The sequence below is a fragment of the Hippopotamus amphibius genome, chromosome 12, assembly GCF_030028045.1.
Source record: "Hippopotamus amphibius kiboko isolate mHipAmp2 chromosome 12, mHipAmp2.hap2, whole genome shotgun sequence".
NCBI lineage: Eukaryota > Metazoa > Chordata > Mammalia > Artiodactyla > Hippopotamidae > Hippopotamus > Hippopotamus amphibius.
In genome coordinates this window covers 27,321,154-27,344,943 of record NC_080197.1, presented here as the reverse complement: position 1 = coordinate 27,344,943, position 23,790 = coordinate 27,321,154, and the positions used below count along the sequence as shown (strand labels likewise).

General features: G+C 44.0%; 1 protein-coding gene across 5 annotated transcripts in view; it reads left to right on the top strand.

The window, feature by feature from the left end:
• The window catches only part of KIF3B (kinesin family member 3B), a 38,033-nt gene extending 23,955 nt beyond the window's left edge, over nt 1-14,078 (top strand). For all 5 annotated transcript variants that reach the window (XM_057703063.1, XM_057703065.1, XM_057703068.1 and 2 more), the window contains 7 exons: nt 1,501-1,602; nt 1,816-1,938; nt 2,047-2,165; nt 6,653-6,766; nt 7,466-7,571; nt 9,832-10,010; nt 10,580-14,078. In XM_057703063.1, coding sequence (XP_057559046.1) covers nt 1,501-1,602; nt 1,816-1,938; nt 2,047-2,165; nt 6,653-6,766; nt 7,466-7,571; nt 9,832-10,010; nt 10,580-10,679 — 843 coding nt within the window. In that variant the 3' untranslated portion in view covers nt 10,680-14,078. The remainder of the gene's footprint in view (nt 1-1,500; nt 1,603-1,815; nt 1,939-2,046; nt 2,166-6,652; nt 6,767-7,465; nt 7,572-9,831; nt 10,011-10,579) is intronic.
• The last annotated feature ends 9,712 nt before the right edge of the window (nt 14,079-23,790 follow it).

Here is a 23,790-nt window from a genome sequence, read left to right as displayed (position 1 = left end):
GCTGTTTTTTAAGATTACATCTGTTATTCAAGCCCAGGAACCACCTAGACTCTCTAAGCAACCTGGAGTATTTGGGCAACTCTCAGAAGCCGAATGTGGCAAGACTCAGCATCATCCAAGGTCACTGGACCTCTTACATGTTTTATTTATGGGAGAATAACATTATATCTGTGTTTCTCAATCCCCGGATGCTGTAAAATCACAGGACAAAAGAATATTAGAGCTGGAAGGGCGTGTGTGTTGGGGGGTGGTTGATAATCAGTCTAGCCCCTTCGATCTGAGAGAAGAGGAAAATTCCAAGGGCTTGCCGAAACATGGCAGCAAGGGTATATGTTTCTTAAAAGCAAGGTTGTGGGGTTTTTGGATTCCATGCTTTTCAGGTGCACATCCTTGCCCTGGCTTCAGCCACCATCTACGTGCTGAAGGTTTGCAGTCTGTAGAGTCAGCCCAGAGCTGTCTCCTAACATCCCAGGCCGATAGCCTCTGCCTGCTGGACATTTCCACGGAGATGCCCACGGCCACCCAGAGCCTGCGCCTGCCTGCCGTTTCTCAGTCTAGCCAGACCCCGAGGAGTTCTCACTGCTAGCTGCTGCTCCCTCTCCCTTAGGCCTCTGAATCCTGCCTTGTCAGGCTCTCCTGGACCCATCCACTTTGCTCTCCCCAGCCACTACTGCCCTAGCCCAGGCCTGGACCCTTAAAACAGCCTCCTGTCTGCTCTCCCACCACCCAGCCTGCACTTTTCCAGTGATTCTTCCTGTCGCAGGGGAGTTTGGTTTCTAAAACACACATGTGATTGTGTACCGTAACGCTCAAAGGACACGGCAGTGGTTCCTGTGGTTCTCAGGGTCGAGCTTCGTCTCTCTTGACAGGGCTTGGAGGGTTTAGAACTGACCCTGATTGCTGGGCCAACTTCATGTATCACCACTCCCAACCCTGCCCTCTGAAAAAAATTTTTTCTCTTAGCTAATTCCTTGAGGCAAGAAGCTTTCCCCGACTCCCTCCAAAACCCTGAATTCTCTCCCGCCAGTGTGCCTCTCCCCTCATGACTCTGTCTTTTCCTCGTGATGGGATCTGACTCCGTGTGCTGAGAGGCCGCTTGTTTGTCTCTGGCCCTCAGTGGACTCTCAGCTTTGTGATTTGTATTCACAGTTGCATCCTCAGTACCTAGCACATAGGAGGTGCCTAATAGGTTCTAAGTGGGGTCAAACACTTGGTACAAACAAACCAAAAGGTTTTTTTTTTTTAATAAAAGAAAGCTGAAATTCACGTATGTCTGGGGAAGCTGGATCTTCAGTGTTTCCGAGATAAAGCCCCCAGGGAAGCTGCCTCAGCCCCGCCCCAGTGATGGGAAGGGTACAGCTGGGCACCGTGTATTTTCCCCCCGGAGTTCACCCCCTTTGGCTCAGCCCTGAGCTCTTTATCTTTCCTGGGCTTCTCTGTGAGGAGCTGTGTTCTGAGGGAGACCACTCATGAGATGGATTCTACTTTTTTCTCACAAAGGCCATGGAGAGTAAGCTGCTTGTTGGAGGAAAAAATATAGTAGATCATACAAACGAACAGCAGAAAATCCTGGAGCAGAAACGGCAAGAAATTGCAGAGCAGGTAACTTTTCATTCCTTTTTGGAGAGAACAGGGTGGGGTGAGGTGCATTAATGCTACAGGGCAAATATCTCTTGTATCAGACTCTTCAAAGGGAATGGAAACGCAGTGTGTCAGCCGCTTCCTGCGGAAGACCCTGATCTGGAGCACCCAGCCCCGCATTCTCGTATAGACATTGTCTCTAGGTGCACTGATCAGTTTTGTAATGTTGCTCAGAAACGTCGAGAAAGAGAAATCCAGCAACAGATGGAAAGCCGCGATGAGGAGACCTTGGAACTGAAAGAGACGTACAGCTCATTGCAGCAAGAGGTGGACATCAAGACCAAGAAACTCAAAAAGGTATGAAAGGAACATGGCCAGGCAGAGGTGCCTTGAAGCTTGGGGTAGAGGGAGAACTCTGTTGTCTAGAGGGCTGCCCCCCTCACCTGCTTCTCCTGTTGGTTCCAGCTCTTCTCCAAGCTTCAGGCAGTGAAGGCAGAGATCCACGACCTCCAAGAAGAGCACATCAAGGAGCGGCAGGAGCTGGAGCAGACACAGAATGAGCTCACCCGGGAGCTGAAACTCAAGTAAGTTCTGGGCGTTCCAGGGCTCCCCTAGCACTTGCTGGGTTGTTGTTTATTAAGCAAGAAACATGCTGCTGAGGATAGGGCCCCTGCCTACTTTTCTCCAGCCCATCTCTTGCCACCTTGTCTGTCTTCTGTTTATTCCTAAGAAAGTTATTTTCTGTCTGTGGGTCCCATCTGTTAACTGAATATCTTCACCAGATGATCTCCAAGTTCCCTTCCATTCTACCTTCCTGAAGCCTTTAAAAAGAAGGCATCTATCTATTGATAAAAGGGAGTCTTTTATTAACTAGAATTTTCTGAATGGTATAATAAACACCCAAATACCCATCACCCAGATTCCATGATCAACAATCTTTTGTCCTCTATCTTTCACAAAAATATTTTAAAGCAAACCGTACCTCATGTTATCTAATTCCTATATACCTACATTCATGACCACAGTGCTTTTTTTTTTTTTAAAGATTTATTGAGATATAATTCACATGCCATACAATTCACCTATTTAAAGTATACAAGTCATTTTTTTTTTTTTGGCCACACCGCATGTCTTGCAGGATCTCAGTTCCTTGATTAGGGACTGAACCTGGGCCGCAGCAGTGAAAGCCTGGAATCCTAACCACTAGGCCACCAGGGAACTCCCCTACAAGTCATTTAAAAAAAATATATTTACGGGTTGTAAAATCATCACCACAATCTAATTTTAGAACATCTGTGTGTGCCCCCCACCCCTGCCCAAAGAAACCCTGTACCAATTACCAGTCACTCCTCATTACCTCCTCCCCAGCCTAATAATTACTGATCTGCTTTCTGTCTCCATAAATTTGCCTCTTCTGGACCTTTCATATAAACGGAATTATACAATATGTGGTCTTTTGTGACTGGTTTCTTTCAATTAACATGGTTTCAGGGGTCACCCATGTTGTAGTGTGTCAGCACTTCATTCTTTTTTATGGCTGAGCAACATGGTATTGTGTGGCTATTCCACACTTTATCCATTCATTAGTTGATGGACATTTGGGTTGTTTCCACTTTTTAGTTATAATGAGTAATGCTGCTATGAACATTTGTGTACAAGTTTTATTGTGGACTTATGTTTTCAATTCTCTTAGGTTATCCAAGAGTCTTACAGTTTTAGGTCTGTGTTCTGTTTTGAGTTAATTTTTTGTATAGTTTGAGGTGTGGTTCCAAATGCATTCTTTTGCATGTGGATATCCAGCTGTTCCAGCACCGTTTGTTGAAAAGGCTCTTCTCTCATTGTCTTTGCACCCTTGTTGAAAGTCAGTTGACCATAAATGTAAGGGTTTATTTCTGAATTCTCAGTACTGTTCTGTTGAGCTGTGTGTCTGTTCTTATGCCCGTACCACACTGTCTTGATTACTGTAGCCTTGTAGTATTGAAATGAGGAAATGTGAGTCTTCCAACTTTATTGTTCTTTTTCAAGACTCTTTGTGGCTATTCAGGGTCCCTTGCATTTCCATATAAACTTTAAGATTGGCTTGTCAATTTCTGCAGAAAAGCCAGTTGGAATTTTGATAGGGACTGTGTTGACTCTGTAGATCAATTTGGAGAGTATTGTCATCTTAACAGTATTAAGTATTATGATCCATGAACATGGGATGTCTTTCCATTTATTTAAATCTTCTTTAATTTCTGTATAAAAATGTTTATAGTTTTCAGTGCTGTCTTTGCACCTCTTTTGTTAGATTTATACATATTTTATTTTTTGATGCTATTGTATATGGAATTGTTTTTAATGATTGATTTATTTATTTAATTGGCTGTGTTGGGTCTTTTTTGCTGTGCGTGGGCTTTCTTTTAGTTGCGGTGAGTGGGGGCTACTCTTCGTTGTGGTGCGCAGGCTCCTCATTGCCGTGGCTTCTCTTGTTGTGGAGCACGGGCTCTAGGCATGTGGACTTCAGTAGTTGCAGCACATGGGCTCAGTAGTTGTGGCTCATGGGCTCTAAAGCGCAGGCTCAATAGTTGTGGTACACGGGCTCAGTTGCTCCGCGGCATGTGGGATCTTCCTGGAGCAGGGATCAAACCCGTGTCCCCTGCATTGGCAGGTGGATTCTTAACCACTGCACCACCTAGGAAGCCCCGGAATTGTTTTAATTTTATTTTCAGAATATTTATTGCTAGTGTAGTGCAGAAGAAATAAAATTGATTTTTGTGTACATAATGATATCTTTCCACCTAACAAATTTTTTTCCTTGTGTTTAGATTTATTTATTGATATTCTTAAAAATTTGATGGAGGAAATATATTGAATGTACATGCAGAATTTTTTTTATTGGAGTATAATTTCTTTACAATGTTGTGTTAGTTTCTGCTCTGTAGTGAAGTGAATCAGCTGTATGTATACGTATATCTCCTCCCTCTTGGACCTCCCTCCCACCCACCCCCATCCCACCCATCTAGATCATCACAGAGTTTCTTAGTATTATCTTATACCTTGTCCATATTCAGATTTTCTTGGTTTATTCATATTAAGAGCTACATAAGAACCACATATTGCATTTGGTTATTATGTTTTTTAAGCTTATTTTAATCTGGAGCAATCCCTTTCCCTTTAAAAAATTTTTTTTGTAGTCGACTTGTTGAAAAGGCTGGGACAGATAGCCTGTAGAAACATCACACATTCTGGATTTGTCAGTCGGCTTCTTCTTGGTGTCGTTTAACTTATGTCTCTATCTCCCTTACTTCTCTTTAACTGAAAGTGAGCTCTGAAGCACTGGTTCTCAGCCTTGACTGTGCACTGAAATCACCTGAGGAGTTTTTAAACATAGTGATGCTTGGGTTTGCCCCAAGAGATTCTGATTTCATTGGTTTAGGGCAGTGGTCCTTAAACTTTTAGCAGGCACCAGATCATCTGAAGGGCTTATTAAACACAGATTTCTGGGCCCCACACCCGGGGAATCTGATTCGGTATGTCTAGGGTGGGGCCTGAGCATTTTCATTTGCAACAAGTACCAGCTATTGCTCCTGCTGGTTTGGTGAACACACTTTGAGAACCATTGATCTCTCATGAGGTTTGGCTAAGATACTGTAAGTGCCATTGATGTGCAGCCTGGTTGCACACTGAGAACCACTGAGCTAATGGTTCGGCCAACAGTGATCTTTGTTGCATTATTTCATTAGGGGTTTTGCAAAATGATGTTTTTTTTATATCAGTCCTTCCACTGCATTTGCTTGAAGTTTTCTTTAAAGAGGAACTTTTCAGGGGACTTGCCTGGTGGTCCAGTGGTTAAAACTTCATGCTTCCACTGTAGGAGGCACAGGTTCAGTCCCTGGTTGGGGAACTAAGATCCCACATGCCGTGAGGCGCGGCCAAAAAAAAAAAAAGAGAGAGGAACTTTTTTCGAAGAGATTCTTTTAATGATTAAGTTTTAAATTTGGAAAGGAGCCCTTAAAATTAAATGTATGTGTCAGTCCTCTTTCTAGGCATGTACACATAGAGAATAGTTCAGAACAAAATATGTCAAAATAATAAAGAGTATCTCTGGGTGGTGAAATTGTGTGTAATTGTATTTCTCACATTTTCTAATGTATAAATAAGACCTTTAAAATAAGAAAAAAAAAGTTATAAAAAATAGTTTCTTAAATATCAGATAAAGAGAAAATTTCATCTCTCCAAAATATTTTTTTCTTCAAGGAAGCCATTTTCATTATTATGTCTTGTATTAATATCTTTTGAATAAACAGCGAATCAGCCTCTTAGCACCCCGTGGCACAATGAGTTTCTCATCGCACCCTACACCTCCGTGCTGTTTGTTTTGTGTGTCTCTTATGTTACCACCCCTTTGGCACTGTTCGATCCTGAGGTTTTGAGAGAGTGAGCACAGAGGGAGCGGGAGATCGTCATCACCATGGAGAGACACAGCCCAGTGGGTTCCAGTTTCATTGTCTGCCATGTTCCCTGGGCGCTTCTCAGGCAGAGACTCTTCTCAGGAATGGTCTTCGTTCTCAGGGGTCTAAGGGACTGCAGTCCATCTTGTTCTGCTCTTTGTTCTGGTGATTAGAATGTGGAGTTTTCCACCTTGGGCAACAATCCATAGGATTGGAGGAATGCCGTTTAATTTCTCATCTCTTTGCAGCATTTTGGAAGTGAATGAGCTGGCTTAGCAGTACCAGTGGCCCTCCCAAAGCACTTAGCACATGTTCACTCTGGCATAGCCCTGGCATTGCCTTCCTCTTCAGTCCTTTCACCTCCTCAAGCTGCTACTCCTTAGGCATAAGTGACCTTTCCATATTCCTAGGACAAACCTGTCAGCATACCTAAGAGTGTTTCTCTAGCTCAGGCAGAGAGCAAATGTCATTCCTGTCTGTACCGCAGCTCTTTGTATGATGCTAGGCCCTGCTCAGTAAATGTTTGCTGAGTGACTTGACGCTTATCTGTTACTCACTTCACGTGGGGCCAGATAGCCAACACCCCATTCGTATTCTTTCTCCACCTATTCACCCATGTATGTGTATGTGTGCTTTTACAGGCATCTTATTATAGAAAACTTCATCCCTCTGGAAGAAAAAAGTAAAATTATGAATAGATCCTTCTTTGATGAAGAGGAAGATCATTGGAAATTACATCCTATAACCAGACTGGAGTAAGTCACTATTGACTTTAAGTAGACTTTAAGGCAGGGAGGGGGGGAAAGAATGTTGATAAGCTGGACTTGGCCAGAGGGGTATGGTAAGAACACAGTTTGAGTCATTTAAACTTAGAACCAATTGCAGCTTTGACTATGTGGCTGCCGTAAGTCCATGAGGTAGAAGTTTGGTGATGAGTATGGTATTAGGAATTGGGAGACTTTATCACAGTGAACTAATGACCTTTCCCAAGTTCCTGCTTTTCAGTTCCTCCAGCTGTCAAGTAAAACGTGCTAGGCCAAGAGAGGGGCAGTACATAGGTGTTCTCTTACGTGTCAGTCTGATAACGTGGAGAAAGATTCTCAGTCTATGTCTGGGTCCTGCTGGAAAGATGGGAGATGTCTGCCAAGGATGCGGGGGTGGGGAGTGTCGACAGCTAGGCTTCATGCCTGCTATCTAAGAACTGGATGGTGACTCAGAGCCCTTACAGCTTAAAAGATGCGTGATGCTCACACTTGAATCAGAAAGCAAGTCAAGCAGAAAATATAAGCAGCTGCTGCCCCATTTACATGTCAGCCCTCAGTCCAGGGAGTTTCTTGCTTCAGATTCTAGCTAAAGCAGGCTTAGAGTTTTCTGAGTGCTGGTTCCGCAGTACTGATCCCGGGACTGTGGAACACACTCCAGCCAGGGCTTTGACCACCGCAGTCCATTTCCAGGAATCAGCAGATGATGAAGCGGCCAGTCTCAGCTGTGGGATACAAGAGACCATTGAGCCAGCATGCAAGAATGTCCATGATGATTCGTCCAGAGGCTCGATATAGGGTGAGAAGATTGTTCTCGCGTTTCTCTCCTCTCTCTTCTGGAGTTTAGGTTTATGTAAACCCTTAGGCACCAGTCTGTAAAGTCTGTATCCAGGATACACCAGTTTGTATCCTGACTCTTTCCAGAGGGACTTGAGGGCAGCTATATTAATAATAACAGTTAAATAATAAATAAATATAATTAATAAATAAGGTAATAAATAAAAAGGTAAAAGAGAATGAGATTTAGAAAATCAGGAGGGAAGGAGAAGAGTCCAAACATATTGTCCATGTGGCCAATAAACATTAATAATGACCTTTAGAATGGTTTTATGGGGAGACGGGAAAGTAGATATTTAATAACAGGAGATGGAGATGCGTTAAAGAGCGTACAGTACATAATGTGTGTGAGTCATGTAGTTATTTGAAGTGGCATAATTGATGACTATTTAATGACCCAAATGTATTTTACAATAAGAATACCGTACAGGGTTCTGTTGATAAGCATTTGCCATGTGCCAGGCACTGTACTCAGTGCTTTGCTGCTTTCTCTGATTGAGCCCTCGCACATGCTCTGTGTGGTCAGTCCTGTGGCTTAAAGGTCAGGTAGCTGGTAAGTGGATGAACTGGGAGATACGAGTGTTTTTAAGTTATAGAACAATTGGTACTGGAAGTGTACACATGAATAAAAAGTCTGGTGCAAAGTAGATCAAAATGTGAGTTGTTATCACTGGTTAATGGAAGTGCACTCATTTTAAATTTTCTTCTTTTTGCTTATCTGTATTTTATAACTATCAATGGGGAACTGGCATTACTTTTTTTTTCCTTTTAAAAAGAATTTTATTGAGATATAATGGACATACAATAAACTGCATATATTTAAAGTGTACAATTTGATATTTTTTTCTTATTAATCATCTGTTTTATACATATTAATGTATATATGGCAATCCCAATCTCCCAGTTCATCCCATGAACTGGTATTACTTTTATTTATTTATTTATTTAGGCTGCACTATTCAGCTTATGGGGTCTTATTTCCCAGACCAGGGATCGAACCCAGACCACAGCAGTGAAAGTCCTAACCACTGGACCACCAGGGAATTCCCTGTATTACTTTTATAATGAAAGATTTTCACTTAAAAAATTTAAAATGTTTTTGAGTCTCCCTTAGCAGCCAGAGCAAAGCAGATTAAGGATTAGTTAGCTCCTCAGGCACTGTTCTTCCTGGTTTGAGTTATTTTAAATAAAGAAAACAAAAGCAAAAAAGATGTATTAGGTGTGGCTTTATGTAGTGGAAGATGAGTGATGTGTCAGAATCCTCAGAAGCATTTTTCTAGCAGTTTCAGAGGGTGCATATCTTGCCAGTTATTTCATGTCTTAAGCCCAAAAGATGATTTTTAAAGCCTACATATCAAGTATGTGGATTTCCAGGGGGCTCACGTTGATCTGAAGGTAGAATTTAAAGCAGTGGCTCTCGGATGATTTTTAGCAATGGACCCGCTCCATTAAGAGAAATGTCATGCAGTATCTCAATATATAAAATTGGTCACAGGAGCCGCTCCATTCTCTCCCCCACCTTCTCCCGGCTGGGGCCCTGCATGCCCCCTCTGGGGCCCTGGGGCTTGAACTCCTCTACGTGGGAGGAGCCAGAGGGGAAGATGTGGAACCATGCGTGTTCTTCCCTCTTCACACTCAGCGTGGTATTTAGGAGCTAGGTAAAGGCCCACTGCAGGATATCAAGTGAGGGAATCTGTTTGCAAGGCCAGTTATGAGGCAGGGCCCAGTCTGATTTTTAAAATATGGTAATAAGCACATATACTGCCACACACACATCCTCCGTGTATATATACCATACCATACCTGCCTCCTTCCCTCTGCAACCAAAAAGTTCATCAACGCTACTGTAGGTGGGGAGATGACTGGTGACTACTATCTTTTCTGCATGTCTTTTTGTGTTTTCACACTGTCCACAATAAATGGGTTTTATTTAATTTATTATTTTCCCCTGATTAGTCCCCTCAGGATAGAATACATGTTCATTGTTTTGGTTTTTTTTTTTTTTTTTAAAGGAAAATAGAGAAAAGCATAGAGAAGAAAATAAAAATCATCTGTAATTACACTAGGAAAAAAGTTATAAACCTCCATCCCTTCTTCTAGGCAGGCCTTTGGTAGGCTTTGAGTAGCAGGCAGTTTGCAGTTCTGTTTTTGGGTTTATCTTGCTTGAACTCTGTGTGTCTGGTTGGAGGCTATACTAGCTGGTCTTGGCTGTGCTTCTGCAGGCAGAAAACATAGTGCTGCTGGAGCTGGATATGCCCAGCCGGACCACCAGAGACTACGAGGGCCCCGCCATTGCCCCCAAAGTCCAGGCCGCGTTGGATGCGGCTTTGCAGGACGAAGATGAGATACAGGTGGATGCATCATCCTTTGAAAGCACTGCAAATAAGAAAGCCAAGGCCAGGTGAGTGGCTTTTGGTGCCCTATCTTTGAACAGAACATGTTTGAACATGGACAAAATGAGGGGAGAGGGTGGCAAAAAGTGCTTGTTTATCATGGAAGTACGTGCAGAGCCAGAGTTAACCTAGGTCTATCTGAATCCACAACCCAGGCTCTCTGCCTCAGTTTAAATAAATAACCAGGTACTTAATCTGGTGCTAAATTAGAAATTCCATCTTACTAAATTCTGGATTAGAAGTTTAAGGAAAATAACTGAGTGAAAAAACCAAAACTGGAAAAATCCTACCTGCAAACTTAGTATTTTTTACCAATTTGGAGAAGACCATCAAAATGTGATTTTAATGGAAGAACAATTGCTGAAAATCAGAGCCCCTCCCCTGAGGTCTCACCCCTCGGTTGGCAGGTCGTGTTGGCCATTGAAGTGGGGCAGGCTGTGCCAGTCTCTGGTGGTTTTACAATTGAAAGTCCACCAAAGCAAGGCCACCCTGAGATGTAATGGCATTTGATGGGAAAGGAGTCTGACCTGTGTCCAAAATAGGATGTGTAACGTACATACGCGCTTGACTTTTGCAGGCCTAAAAGCGGAAGGAAGTCGGGATCTTCCTCCTCCTCTTCCTCAGGAGCCCCCGCATCTCAGCTTTATCCACAGTCTCGGGGGCTGGTTCCAAAGTAAAGCCACTGCCTCCTCTCCCAGGGTATAAACAGCATTTGCCTTCTGAGAGAAGAGAAGCAAAAACCCGCAGAGAGGACTCGAGCCTAAACTCAGAACCATTCCCCTGGGGAGAAGCGATGGCCTCTTTGCAGATTAACCAACTTAATCTGGTTGAAACGTGCTTGTCGTAATCTGGCACTCAGCTCCTCTGGGAACCGTCCTTTAATTAGCATCTCAGAAATGCATGGGTAAGGTAAAGTGCAACAGCTCAAGTGGAAAGCAAGAGAACGACCAGCGACCTTGCTTCCCTTCTCCCTTGCCTCCTTCTCTCCCTTCCCTTCCCCTGCCCTCCCATCCTCTCTCCTCTCCTTTTCTAGCCTGTTCTTTACACTGGGCTCCCTTCTCGTTGAACAATAGGGCAGAATCAGGAGTCCCCTTAGCAGGACCAACTCTTTGGAGCCTCAGGATGAAATGATAGTGAGGTTGAAAAGTGAAAGCCCTAGAACTTGAACAGGTGCCTGTTCTTGTAGGTAGCAATGAGAAATCTCATTTGGAGCCAAGCCTCCGAGAGGCACGGTCCATGCACCTCAGTAAGAAGTGGATCTGCCTTTGGGATCTGCTGAAGGAGCAAATGTTTTCCAAGGGAACTACCTACTTCCGCTCCAGAAGGATTCAGTGTCAGAAGCAATAGAAATAACATTCCCTTTGCCTCCTTGGAGAGTTTAGGGAAACAGCTTCTTTAAAACCTCAAAACCATGACCATCTTGTCAGAGACGTAAATCTGTAAGCGGATGCCGTGTCCACACACCGTGTCACTTTACTCTTGATTTGTCACCATTTTTCCCATGCACGCCTACTCTGAGCGTCCCTGCCTGGGCCCATCCTCTGCCTCCGGAGCATGCGCTGCGTGGGCCTGTTTTGTGGGAGAAGGGAGGCTGGCTCTGCCTTCTCTGATGGGATGGGAGCTGGGGGGATGAGACACACAGTTGCACTTTTGCATCCCCTGTTTTGTTCCATATTTGCGTAGAGAGCTTTGGGGTGACTAGGCAGGTGCAGAGATGGAATCAGGAGGCTCGGTGCAGTGGCCAGGGAAGACATAACAGGTGGAAGCAGAGGAATCCTGTCTGCCTTCAGCAGAAAGCCCACCTGATCCTAGAACTGTGGCTCCTCTCAGGCAGAGCCCAAGGTGGTGGTGAGGCGTGGCTGTGCGATCGAGTAGGCTCAGAGGAGACAGTTAGGAATTTCCGTTTACATATACTAGTTTGGTTTGTAAGTTTTAGTTGTTTGTATTATTGAAATTCAAAGTTTTGTTTTATGTTGGTCATTAGGTGAATGTTACTCATTTTCTCCCAAGAGAAGCTCATAAGTGTGTGTGGGTGTGCAAGCACAGTGGTTGGTGCCTGTGTTCTTCGAATGTGTCCATGTGTGTCTGTGAGAGAGAGACCAAGAACGTGCCCAACTTTAGAAATACACTAATGTGCAGTTGTTGTCTGTGTCTGTATTAAAGGCCCATTGAATGACTAATCCAGGCTGGAAGCTCCCACGTGGGTGTCTGAGTCCACGAGCCAAGCCTGAGGGGACAATACGCGTCCCCAGTCGGCCACACCGGTGCACCTTGCTGGCATGGTGCCTACGGAAGGTGGCGACTCAGGTGGGCCTTGAGTTATATTTTAACTCAGCTGCTCAGTTCCCAGGGCACATTTCTGGATCAGAACCCGTGGGAAAGAGGAGGTACCAAGTGCAATGTCTTCGCGTTCTGCAAGTGGAGATCTGTCGTCTGGCCGCTTATCTCCTTTTTATAACCATTCTTTCTGAACCCAGGGTGCTTTTCAGCAGTTCCCAGAGCATAATGGAGGCATCCCTCGTGTTTCTTGGGATCAAACTCTGCTTCTTTTTTATTTACTAAGAATTTACCTGTTTGAACAGGAACCAAATGATGAGGCGGGTAGCCTAAGATGTTGACCTGCCGGTTACACCTGTCTCTTGCACCACATTTCCTTGAAGCTAGTCTGAATTCTGTAGGCTGAACATATCCACCTAGAAAATTCGAGAACTGAAAATTGCAGATAACACTGTCGCTGAATACTGATGTCTCGAGGTGGCTTTTCTGACCACGGGTGGTTGAGTGACCATAGAACTTTCCTAAGAAGGCAAAAGAAGAAAGCCAAGTTGACAGGCAGGATTATAAAAACAGGCTTGCCTTGTACTCGGCTGTGTTCATCTGGTGGTCTGTGAAATGAAGGAGAAGAACACCTGGGTGGAGGGGAAGCCGTCCCCTCCCAGAGCAGTCTCTGGTGCTTTTCTTCTCTCAGAATGGACGTGATGAGTATTCAAATAGAATAGACAGTCTTGCTGCCACCAGAAAGCTGCTGCTTTGGGCTCTGAATTGAGCCAAATGTGTAGACCTACCAAGTCAACTGAGGGACCAGGTTTTCGTGTCTGTAGTCATGCTAGAATATTCCAAGCCATCTGAGGACCTTCACATCAGCAGCAGCTAATGAAGTCTGGCCGCAAGTCTAATAGGATCTAAGCAGCTCACCTGGGAAAAGGAGCTTGAGACGGAGTGTGCAACCCCCTTCAGGCCCTCTTTAGCTCTGATCAGTAGGAATGTATCTGGCTTCAGATTTCAAATCCCATGTCCCCCAGGCCCCTGGATTCAGAACCCAAGGCCACAAATCATAGGCATGAAGCACTTTCTTAAGACTCTGCCCTAACATTGGATTGTTACCCGTCGAATGCCTGCATGCTGCTTGAATCACACCACCCACACCTCCACAACCAAGGGCGTCCGAGAGTTCCGCAGCTCAGGCGTGGGCCACGCTTCTCCTGTCTGACTCTTGTTAAGTCCTCCTTCACTGAATGTAGAATCATTGCCAAGTTTCTGAGAAGTGTCGATTCCCTGTTAACATGGGGTGTCAGTTCTGCCTCATGTTTCCCGCTTGAGGTCGGGGCTCACTGCAAACAACACCTTGGGCCATCAGTGGACGGAAATGGGGCCATTAATATACTCTAAAAGCCATAATCGGAATGCTCAGAGGGACCTGGATAAGAATAGTGGGCCTGGCTATTGTCTGTCACGCAAGGTTTTGTCTCATACTGTGTGGAAATCTGCCCCCCCCACCCTTGTTTCTTGAATGAAATGCTTTTGAGGTTATTTATGAAAGGAGTGATGCTGGGGCAGGCGGGAGGCGGTGGGCTTTATGGCTCCTTGGAGTTACTATTGATCTTGACCTTCTCTTTGGCTACCTTTAGACAAAGAATATGCCAATACTTGGGGCTCTACGTTTTACAATTGATATTTATTTGTATCATCTCTTTGTCTAGGAATGTAAAAGTGATTCTAAACTAAGATGTGTAATAAAAATCAATCAGATTTATTGTACCTACAAAAAGGTGTCCTCATAAATGACTAACGCTTTTGAAAGTGACGTGCCTATGGCTGACACACTGCCAGTTTCTTTAAACATTTGGATTTTTCTAGTGAAAGGAGGGTGGGAGTGGAAAATGAAGATGGAGTTGGAATGTTGGCATTTAAAAAATACAGCAACGAGGTAAAGGGACATGAAATGAAGAAAGACAGAGGGACGAAAGGGTGCTTCTCATGTTTTTCCATGGAGGTTCCTGAGTCAGGAATGACATTTCCTTTAATTTCTGTGTTGTGTTTTTTATGTTTCTTTAAATTTATTACATATTATACTTTAAAATATATATCTTGTTTTTAAATACAAAAATATTTCATGTTATTTACCATCAAGAAAAAAAATACCGGAAATGGGCCACTTGTTGGTCTTATGGTTTCTCGTATGCTCAGGCCTGCTGGAGTGTCCCCCCGGGGGGTCATGTCCCCTGTCTGAGGAGAGGGGACTCAGTAGAAGGAGCTCAGACCCTCGACTCTGAGCTGGGCTCGAATCCTGGTTGTGCCTCTGCTTACTAGCTGTGTGACTCTGAGGAATTTAGTTTACCTCTCTGAACCTTGGGGTCCTTGTCTGTAAAATAATAATGGATTAGCATTGTATTTAAAGCAGCAAGTACACAGGATGTGGATGAGAGCAGACATTTTTAAATGTGTTTACTAGGAATTCCCTGGCGGTCCAGTGGTTAGGACTCCATACTTTCACTGCCGTAGCCCAGGTTCAGTCCCTGGTCAGGGAACTAAGATTCTGCAAGCCGCACGGTATGGCCAAAAAATTAAAAAGTAATAATAATAAGATGTGATTATTGCTGTGACAGGACCCTGTGTTGAGAAGACACCATGAACAATTTGTATCCTAAGAAACTAGAAGCTAGTACTGGGCATATTATGTTTAGAAAACCCTTAAATGCATGTTGAGTACCTACTATGTGCCGTGCTGTTCTGGGCATTAGATATATAGAGATGTGAGCAACATGGACCCTGCCTGCATGGAGCTTGTGCTTTAATGGGGAGGGAGGCAGGGTAAATGGTAACCAAATGCACACGAAAGTATAATTACAAATCATGATAAATGCCGTGAAGTGATATTATGAGAGAGTAATAGGGGCCTAATTTGGATTGGGTGAGTAAAGAATGGAAGGGTTTTCTAAAGAAATGGCCTAAAGTGAAATTTAGAGGACAAGGAGTTATCTGGACCACAAAGGAAGGAAGGGAATTTGTTTAAAGAGGGAGCAGCATTTGTGAAGGCATCTTGTAACAGGCAAGTAGAATTTCACAGGAAGTTATCTGCAGTCCTTTTTTATCCTCACTAGGGGGAAGCATGGAGAACTACTGTAGAAAACATGACCGCAGAGGACTTTAACAATATATATACCAACAAGAAATGTAAAGAGCACAGAGAGGACAGGGGCCTATATGATTAGGCAAATGATTCTTAACTCTTCATAAGATGCCCTCAAACTATGTGTCATGTCCCTGTAGCCCCCTGTTTCCAAAGAGTTAAAAACCATAGATTAGCTTAGCCTGCATAATTATTGATTGAGAACAGATCAAAACTCACTAGCCAGAAAGCAAGGATTCAGAGTGTGACTTGAAGAATTATGAGTGTGTTCTTGAAAGTGACAGAATTCTGGGTGGGTCAGGGGCTAAATATCAGGGGAGGCACAGGGCGGGGCTGCTGGGCAGCTTGGAAATTCCTGCTGACTCACCAAGTTGTCGTCTCATCTTTTGGATTGTTTAAAAAAAAAAATGAAGAAACTACTCAAACCTTGTGTGATGAAGTAAGAAATATATAGTTGGTCTTTATCCTCCCAAAACTTCTACAACCTTTGAAATTTCCTAAGCGATAAGGGTATCTTTTGATATTCCTAACAAGCCCCTTTCAACCATTCCTGAGCTTAGGCTAATAAAGTGACCTGTGGATAGCTTCAGGATGGAGGCTGGTTGCCAGAGGAACCGGTCATGTGATGAGTGTCAGCACTTTGAGAACCCCTCCTGACCTCCAGGAAGGGGAGAGGAACTGTAGATTGAGTTAATCACCAGTAGTCAATGATTCAGTCAGCCGTGCATACCTAACGGAACCTCCATAAAAGCCCCTAAATGATGGCAATTGGGAACACTTCCAGGTTGGTGAATGCACGAAGGTGCTGGGAGGATGGCGTGCCTGAAAAGGGCAGGGAGGCGCCTTGCTCTTCCCCCAAACTTGCGCTATGCATTTCTCCATTTGGATGTGCCTGAGTTGCATCCTTTAGAGTAAACCAGTAATAGTAGCTAAAGTGCTTCCCTGAGTTCTATGAGCCATTCATTGTAGTAATTATTTAACCTGAGGAGAGGATTGTGGAAACCCTCGACAGTTATAGCTGGTTGGTCAGAAGTACCAGTGGCAACCTGGGACTTTGGACTAGCATCTGAAGTGGGGGCAGTCTTGGACTGAGTCCTTAAATACTGGGAGTTAGTGTCAATACTGAATTGAATTGTAGGACACTTAATTGGAGAATCAGAGACTTAATTGTTGGGTGGAGGAAAAAAAAACACTGTGAAAAAAAACAGTTGACCTTGGAAACTATTTTGAACTTGATGCTGATAGTCTGTGTGGGGGTGCGTGATTTTGGCCGGCCCTCTTGTATTAGAGTTGCCATCTGATTGAAGTCTACCCTGAGAATCTGGTCTCCAAGGACCATGCGGTGGTCACATCTGCCAACTGGGTTGTCTGTGGCATTGATCAAGGACGTAACTGTAGCTCTCACAGCTGCTCCTGTTTCATCCTCTGTTTCTATCAGCAGCCTGTGGTTAACCGTCCCCGGGTGCTTCAGTTAGGCGAGCCGACTGGGGACTGGCTTTTGGGGCAGGGGAACGGGTGGAGAGAGAGGTGGCTCACCCGCATGGCTGGGGACAGTGCAGCCCACAGGAACTTGTTGAATGCTTGTTGAGCGCCAGGTGTCTTGCTCTGCCCTGGAGACGAAGAGGAGTGAGACGTGCTCCAGCCCTTCTGAAGCGGGGAGAGAGACAAAGACCTCAGGACGTTGATTCAGAGTGGTTAGGCCCTCCGAGAAGGCCAGCCTCCTCTCCTCACACCGCTCTCCCAAGCCTCCTTTTGGTTCTGGGCTATGCCAAGCGCTTTCATGTCGTGACACCTTCACATGTCCTGTGCCCCTTTTCTGGAAATTTCTCTCCACTCTTTGCTTGGTTCACTTGTACTCATTGATCAGGTAGCCGTTTAATGTCCTCTCTTCCAAGAAGCCTTCCCCAACCATCCATTCTGGTTTCCCCCCCACCTCCACTTGGCTGTATGGTGTCTCTCACTAAATAAACCGTGTTTCCTTCTTAGTCCTTTCCCCAGCTTCCAGTGAATGTGTTTCTTTGCCTTGGTCTCCCCCGCTAGACAGTAGGTTCCCTGAGGGCATGTCCTGTTGTCTTCTTAGGTTTGACACTTAGATGGGTTGGTGCTGACACCCACAGCTCAGAACAGTGTCTTCTGTCAGAGGAAAGAGTGATAGGACAGGAGAGGTGGAGAACGTCTTCAAAGAGGAGGCCACTTTTTTTTTTTAATTGGGATGTATAGTTGTTTTACAATGTTGTGTTAGTTTCTACTATACAGTGAGGAGGCCACATTTGAGCGGCGCTCCTGAAGAATGGGTAGGGTTTCACCCGCCTGAGAGGAGGGAAGGACATGCCAGACAAAGGCAACAGCATGAAGCGGCACACGGTGCGCTGGGGAACCCGAGGCCTGGAGTGCTGGGCGTGGAGAGAGAGAGGGGCCTCAACTCCACAGCACAGCCTGGAGACAGAGGGGCAGCCCTTGGAGGCTTTCTTTGGTGTTTGTGTGTGTGTGTTTGTGAGATGCCCTGCCCTATTTATTACACTCCAACATTTTCTCCTGAAGCCAGCCTCTCATGCTACTGTTTCTCTCTGAGATAACAGGAAGCAATTTCACTAAGTGCTGCTTTAAGTTTGCCTGCTGTTCACACAAGTTTTCTGGGCTCGGTTGGCAAATTCCGTTCTGCAAGGAGCTTTCCCTGGCACAGCTCAGAACCCAAGGAATTCCAAGGGTTGACTGTGACTTGGTTCCCTAGGAATGGGGCTGAGGCATTTTTCAGGGTAGTAGAATGGGAGGTGGTTCCTTTGCTACCTTTAGGAACAGAGAAATTAAACTGCTGCCATTGGCTTTGAAATTTATCTTCTTTGGCCAGTGAACAAGAGATTTACATAATGCTTGTTCACGACTCTGTGCCAGATGTCACAGGCTACATACAGCTCAGGGCTTCCGGAGCTCCCAGTCTGGTAGGGAATTATTGTCATTCACAAATACGTACAATTCAAAGTGATCAGTGGCTCAAACATGGCACTCACTGGGTGCAGTGGGGGGGTAAGCGAGCAGATTTCAGTGAGGGGTGCGTGAAACACAGTGATCAGTCTTCTTTGCTTGTTTGTCCTGGGGCAGTGAGAGGAGCCAGGGCTTTGGCATCAGATTCCTTTCTTCAACTTTTTGAGCATCTCCTATGCTGTGGGCATTGTTCTAGTCCTAAGGGTCCAAGATGGAGCTCCTGCTCCAGGGATGGCACATCCTAGTGGGGGAGACAGATGGTTAACGAGGAAGTGTGGACTGTCAGGTGGTCAAAGGTGTCCTTCAGGGGCTAGAGAGTGACAGGCTGGGCGTGGTGGCTGGTTTAGGTTGGGAGGTCGGCCAGGGCTTCTCTGCAGTGGTGACATGTTCTATTTGAGCAGAGCCCTGAGTGAAAGTGGGGAGCAAGCGTGTGGGTATCTGGTACTGGGAGGAAGAGTATTCCAGGCAAAAGGAGCCACAGTGCAGAGGCCTGGAGGTGGGGGGGGGGGTGTTTGGGGACAGCAGGGGGCAGGTGTGGCTAGTGGGCAGTGGGGTTGGACAGGTGGCAGGGGGCCTATGCTGAACTGTAAGTGAATTCTATTTTTAGACCATTGGAGGCTTTTAGCAAAAGAGGTGGAGAGCAAGAGAGGGAAGTCTGGCAGGGATGTTTTAAAAGGATCCCTCTGGCTGCTCTGTGGAGAACAGAGCAGAGGGAGCAAGGGGAGAGGAAGGAGACTGCTTAGAAGGGGTGCGGTGGTTAGAGGGAGAGAACCAGGCAGTGGGAGCGAGTGGAGAGAAGTGGTAACACGCCTTAGGATATATGCTGATTGCTAATAATTGTATGTGAGAGGCGAAAGAAAAAGAAGAGGCAGCAGCGGTTCCGAAGTTTTTGATCTGAAGCTTGTGGAAATTCCACCTCTGCCACTTCCTTCCATGTGCCCCCACCCCCCCTTTTAAGATAAAAGGCTTTATTAAGATATCATTCACCTACCACGCAATTTGCCCATTAAAGTGTATAATTCACTGGTTTTAGTATATTCACAGTTATGCAATCATCACCACTATCAATTTAAAAACATTTTCATCACCCCCAAAAGCACCCATTAACTGCCGCTCCCCATTTCCCCCCAACCACACAGCCCTAGGCAACCACTGATCTACTCTGTCTCATCTGTCTGGTGCTTTTAGGGTCTCAGAACGCCAGTTTCTTCATCTGTAACTTCACAGGGTGATCGTGAGGTTGAAAAGAATACAGGAGAGCATGCCTAAGGGGCCAGGCAGAGTGGCCTTGGCCTGAGTAAGGGCTCGGGAAGTCCCAGCCCTCCCCCACTGCTCTGACTGCTGCTCTGCCTTCTCACCGAGGCAGTGTGGGCAGCGCTGAAACGCGTGGGCACTGGACCCAGGCTGCTGGACTGTGAATTCTGAACTCACCATTGACTAGTTGTATGATTACTGGAAAGTTTTTTTAACCTCCCTGGGGCCTCAGATTCCTCAACTGCCAGAAGGACCTCATAGCAAGTACTTCCCAAGTTGCTCTGAGTCGAAGTGTGTGAAGCACTGGGAACAGTGCCAGGGCTGTAGCAAGTGCTCAGCGAGTGGTCAGTGGTGCTCATTCTTAGCCAAGTAAGGAGCAGGCAGGGGGCAGCTCCCAACGTCAAGGCCAGAAATGGACATTTCCGAATCCAGGCAACTGCAGGGGTAATGGGGAGAGAGAGAGAGAGAGACCATGGATATATTTTTAGTCTTGTCCTCATTGGATTTCTACCCTTGGAAAAGTCACTTGTCTCCTCTAAAGCCTCAGGTTGCTCATCTGTAAAGTGGGGGTGAAAAATCCTCCTTATGTTCTGGGACTCTGGGGGGGGTTCATGCTCAGTACTGTCTTGAACACAACAAGGAAAAAACCCTGCTCCTCTAGAGCTTGTGTGGAGCTTGTGGAGAGAGACAGAAAGTAAATCTTAAAGACAATAATAATCATAGTAAATTAAAAATACATGAATAAGAAAGCAGATATGTAAACCACTTGGCGCCAGGCATGTGGCTCACATTCTGTCAACGGTAGCTGTTGTGATTATTCTGTGAGAGCACTCTGTAAAGCTGGACAGCACTGCGTTAGAGGTGGGTCTCCAGGTGGCTGCGTGAGCCTGTTGCCTTCATCTAAGCCTGCCCTCATCTCCGCTCAATTAAATTTCACTCAGCCTCCAAGGCCCCTTTCGAGTTGCCTGATTGAAATCTTTGTCTCTCATGGTAGAGCTTTCTTTTTTCCTCCCTTCAGCTGGCCTTTACTGAATGCCACTTTGGGCCAATCCTGCTGCAGGATGCTGGGGACTTTATGCTGAAAAACCCAGGAGGGGTGCAGTCAGGAGCGTGAATGGAGGGAGCCCAGGGCACTCTGGGCTAGACCATGTAGGAGCCTGGCTGCTTTGGTTTTAGTCTGCTGGGGGAGACCCCAAGGCTTCTGAACCGAGTGAAAAAATGAGCAGATAAACTAAGACTTCACGACATTCTTGTTTAAATACTGCATGGTAAAAGTAAACATTTGCATTACGGTCAAATGCATAATCTCTGTTTAAGCACTATAATCTAACCAAAGAGCTATAAGATGGAGATGTAAGGACATGTAGAGGAGCAAAGACCTCATGGCAAATAATGTCTCAAGGTGAAGGCAGTTTTCTACCAGAGCAGCAGGAAATGTGGCAAAATGGAGCCAGGAGGTTTTGGAGCTGGATAAACCTGGGTTAGCACTTACTACCCGAAGCAAGCTATTCACCTTGGTAGCAGGGGTAAAAGCCATCCTGCTACTACTCAGAGTTGCTGGAAGGATTAAGGAAAATGTCCATCAAGGATGTGGCACTTTTTAGGCACACAATAAGAGGTATATCTTATTAAATATTAATAGCAGTATTAATTATTAGTAACAGTGCAGCATTACAGAAAGAGTCCTTGTGTCAGCCAGACCCGCGTTCAAATCCTAATACTTCCATTGCAAGTTGCTTAACTTTTCTGAGCCTTGGATGGTCTCCCTTCCTGTAAAATGAATGAATAATACCTTCCTTGTAGGGTTGCTATATGTTGATATATGATAAATGTGATAATACAAAGTTCTTAGGTTGTATAATGTGTTCAGTTAAGTGCTATTTTAAAATCAAAATATAGCAAGCTTTATTGAATATTCTGATTATAAACATTATATATTCTGATGGTAAAACATTCAAACGATACAAAAACACTTACAGAAGTCATTACAAATCACTGGAAATTCTATATCTTATAGATGATGGCCAATTTTTTAGATATCTCTTTAGCAAACTCTTTTCGTTTGACCTTCATAATATATATGGATCCATATATATTATTACACCTGTCCTGTTTTCACTCAATAATATGTTATGGACATATGTCCAGTTAATAAATATGGATTTATATTATCATTTTTAATGGCTTCCTAATAATCTATTGTATGGAATACCAGAGTTTATTTAACACTATAGATAGGCACTGAAGTCATTTTCAGATTATTTTGTCTTATACAATACTGTATAAAGCAACCTCATACATAGATCGTTGTTCGCTTGTTTAATTTCCTTCCTGGGATAAATCACGGTAAATGAATTACTAGATCAAAGGGTTTTCCCATTATAATTTTGTCCCATATTGATAAACTGCCTCCCAAAATGCCTATGTGAATTTGCATTTCCACCAGCAGTGCATAAACTGTGCCCAATTCCCTATATCCTTGTTAACACTACGTTCTGCCAATCTTTTTAACCTTTCCCAGTCTGAAAATTTCAATTCTATTGAAAAACAGTATCTCAATTTTGTGTCTATCTGTAGTTCCAGGATTACTAACGAGGTGGAAAATATTTTCTAGTATTTATTTCCATTTGCGATTCTTCTTTTGTTAATTGCCTGTGTAGGCCATTATTATGGACCGTTTTTCTATTCAGGTGTTTCCTATTAACTTTTAAGCCCTCTTTATTAGGAATCAACTATTTGTCTTATATGTGACAGCTATTTTCCTCCACTTCATTGGTTGTCTTTAACCTTGTGTTTGGTATTTTATTGCCACATATGAATTTTTAACTTTATGAAGTCAAATCTTGATTTTACTTGATGGATTTTTCTTTAAAACTTTTATAACATGCTTAGAAAGACTTCCAGTTCCAGGATTATTAAAAGATTTGCTTGTTTTTTTCTTCCAATGCTTTTATTTTTTCTTTTATCACATATACATCTTTGATCTAAGAGGTGGAATTTAGATTTGAGGAGGGAGGTGGAGTTCCAACTTCATTTTTTGCCAAATGGCTACCCAGTGGTCCTGTTCTGTTTATTGATTTCCATCTTTTCTCCACCAATATGAAATGATACCTTTATTGTACACTGCAATTCCTTATACACTTGGCTCTATTTCTATACTCTGTTCACTTTAATAGGTCTGTCAGTTCCTTTGTCAAAACTGTACTCTTTTAGTTGGTGTAGCTACCTAATGCATTTTAATATCTGGTAGAACAAGTCCAAACTCATTAATCTTTAAACTTTTCTTGGCAGTAGGGTGAAGTGGTTAAATTCTCAGAATCTGGATTCCTTCAGCCAGCCTGAATCCCAGGTCAGCCACCTGCTAGCTGTGTAATCTTGGGCAAGTTATTTTTTTTTTTCTCTAAACCTCTGCTTCCTCATCTGTCTAAGTTAACAGTAACTGTATCTACCTTATGTTGTTTTTGTAAAGATGAGATGAGGTGATGCATAGCAAGTCCCTGGGCCACGGTCTGGCACATGGCAATTGGTCAGTAAATGTTCAGTGTTTGTTATGAAACTGTGCATCTATTTTTCCAGTTGAATTTTAGGATCACTTTGACAATAAAATCTCACTGGGATCTTGATTGGGATGACATTTACTTGATAGGCTAATTTTGAGATAATGAATATTCACGTTATAGGGTTTTCCAGCCTGAGGCAAGCTGTGCTCTTTAATGGTCCAAGACTTTATGCTCCTTGGTAGAGTTTACAGTTTTCTTCATATAAGATGTGCCACTTTATATTAACTTTGTTTCCAGATGGTAGAAGTTTTGTTGTTGTTTTTGTGAATGTGACTTTCTTAACATAAGAAAGTTATTCATTTTTTAAAATTGAGATATAATTGACATATAACATTATATTAGTTTCAGGTGTACAACGTAATGATTCTGTATTTGTGTATATTGTAAAATGATCACCACAGTAAGTCTAGTTAACATCTATCACCATATGGAGTTGTACATTTTTTTCTTGTGATGAGAACTTTCAAGATCTACTCTCTTAGCAACTTTCAAATATACAGTACAGTATCAGTAGCTGTGGTCACCATGCTATACATTATTACATCCCCAGGCCTCATTTTATAACTGGAAGTTTGTACCTTT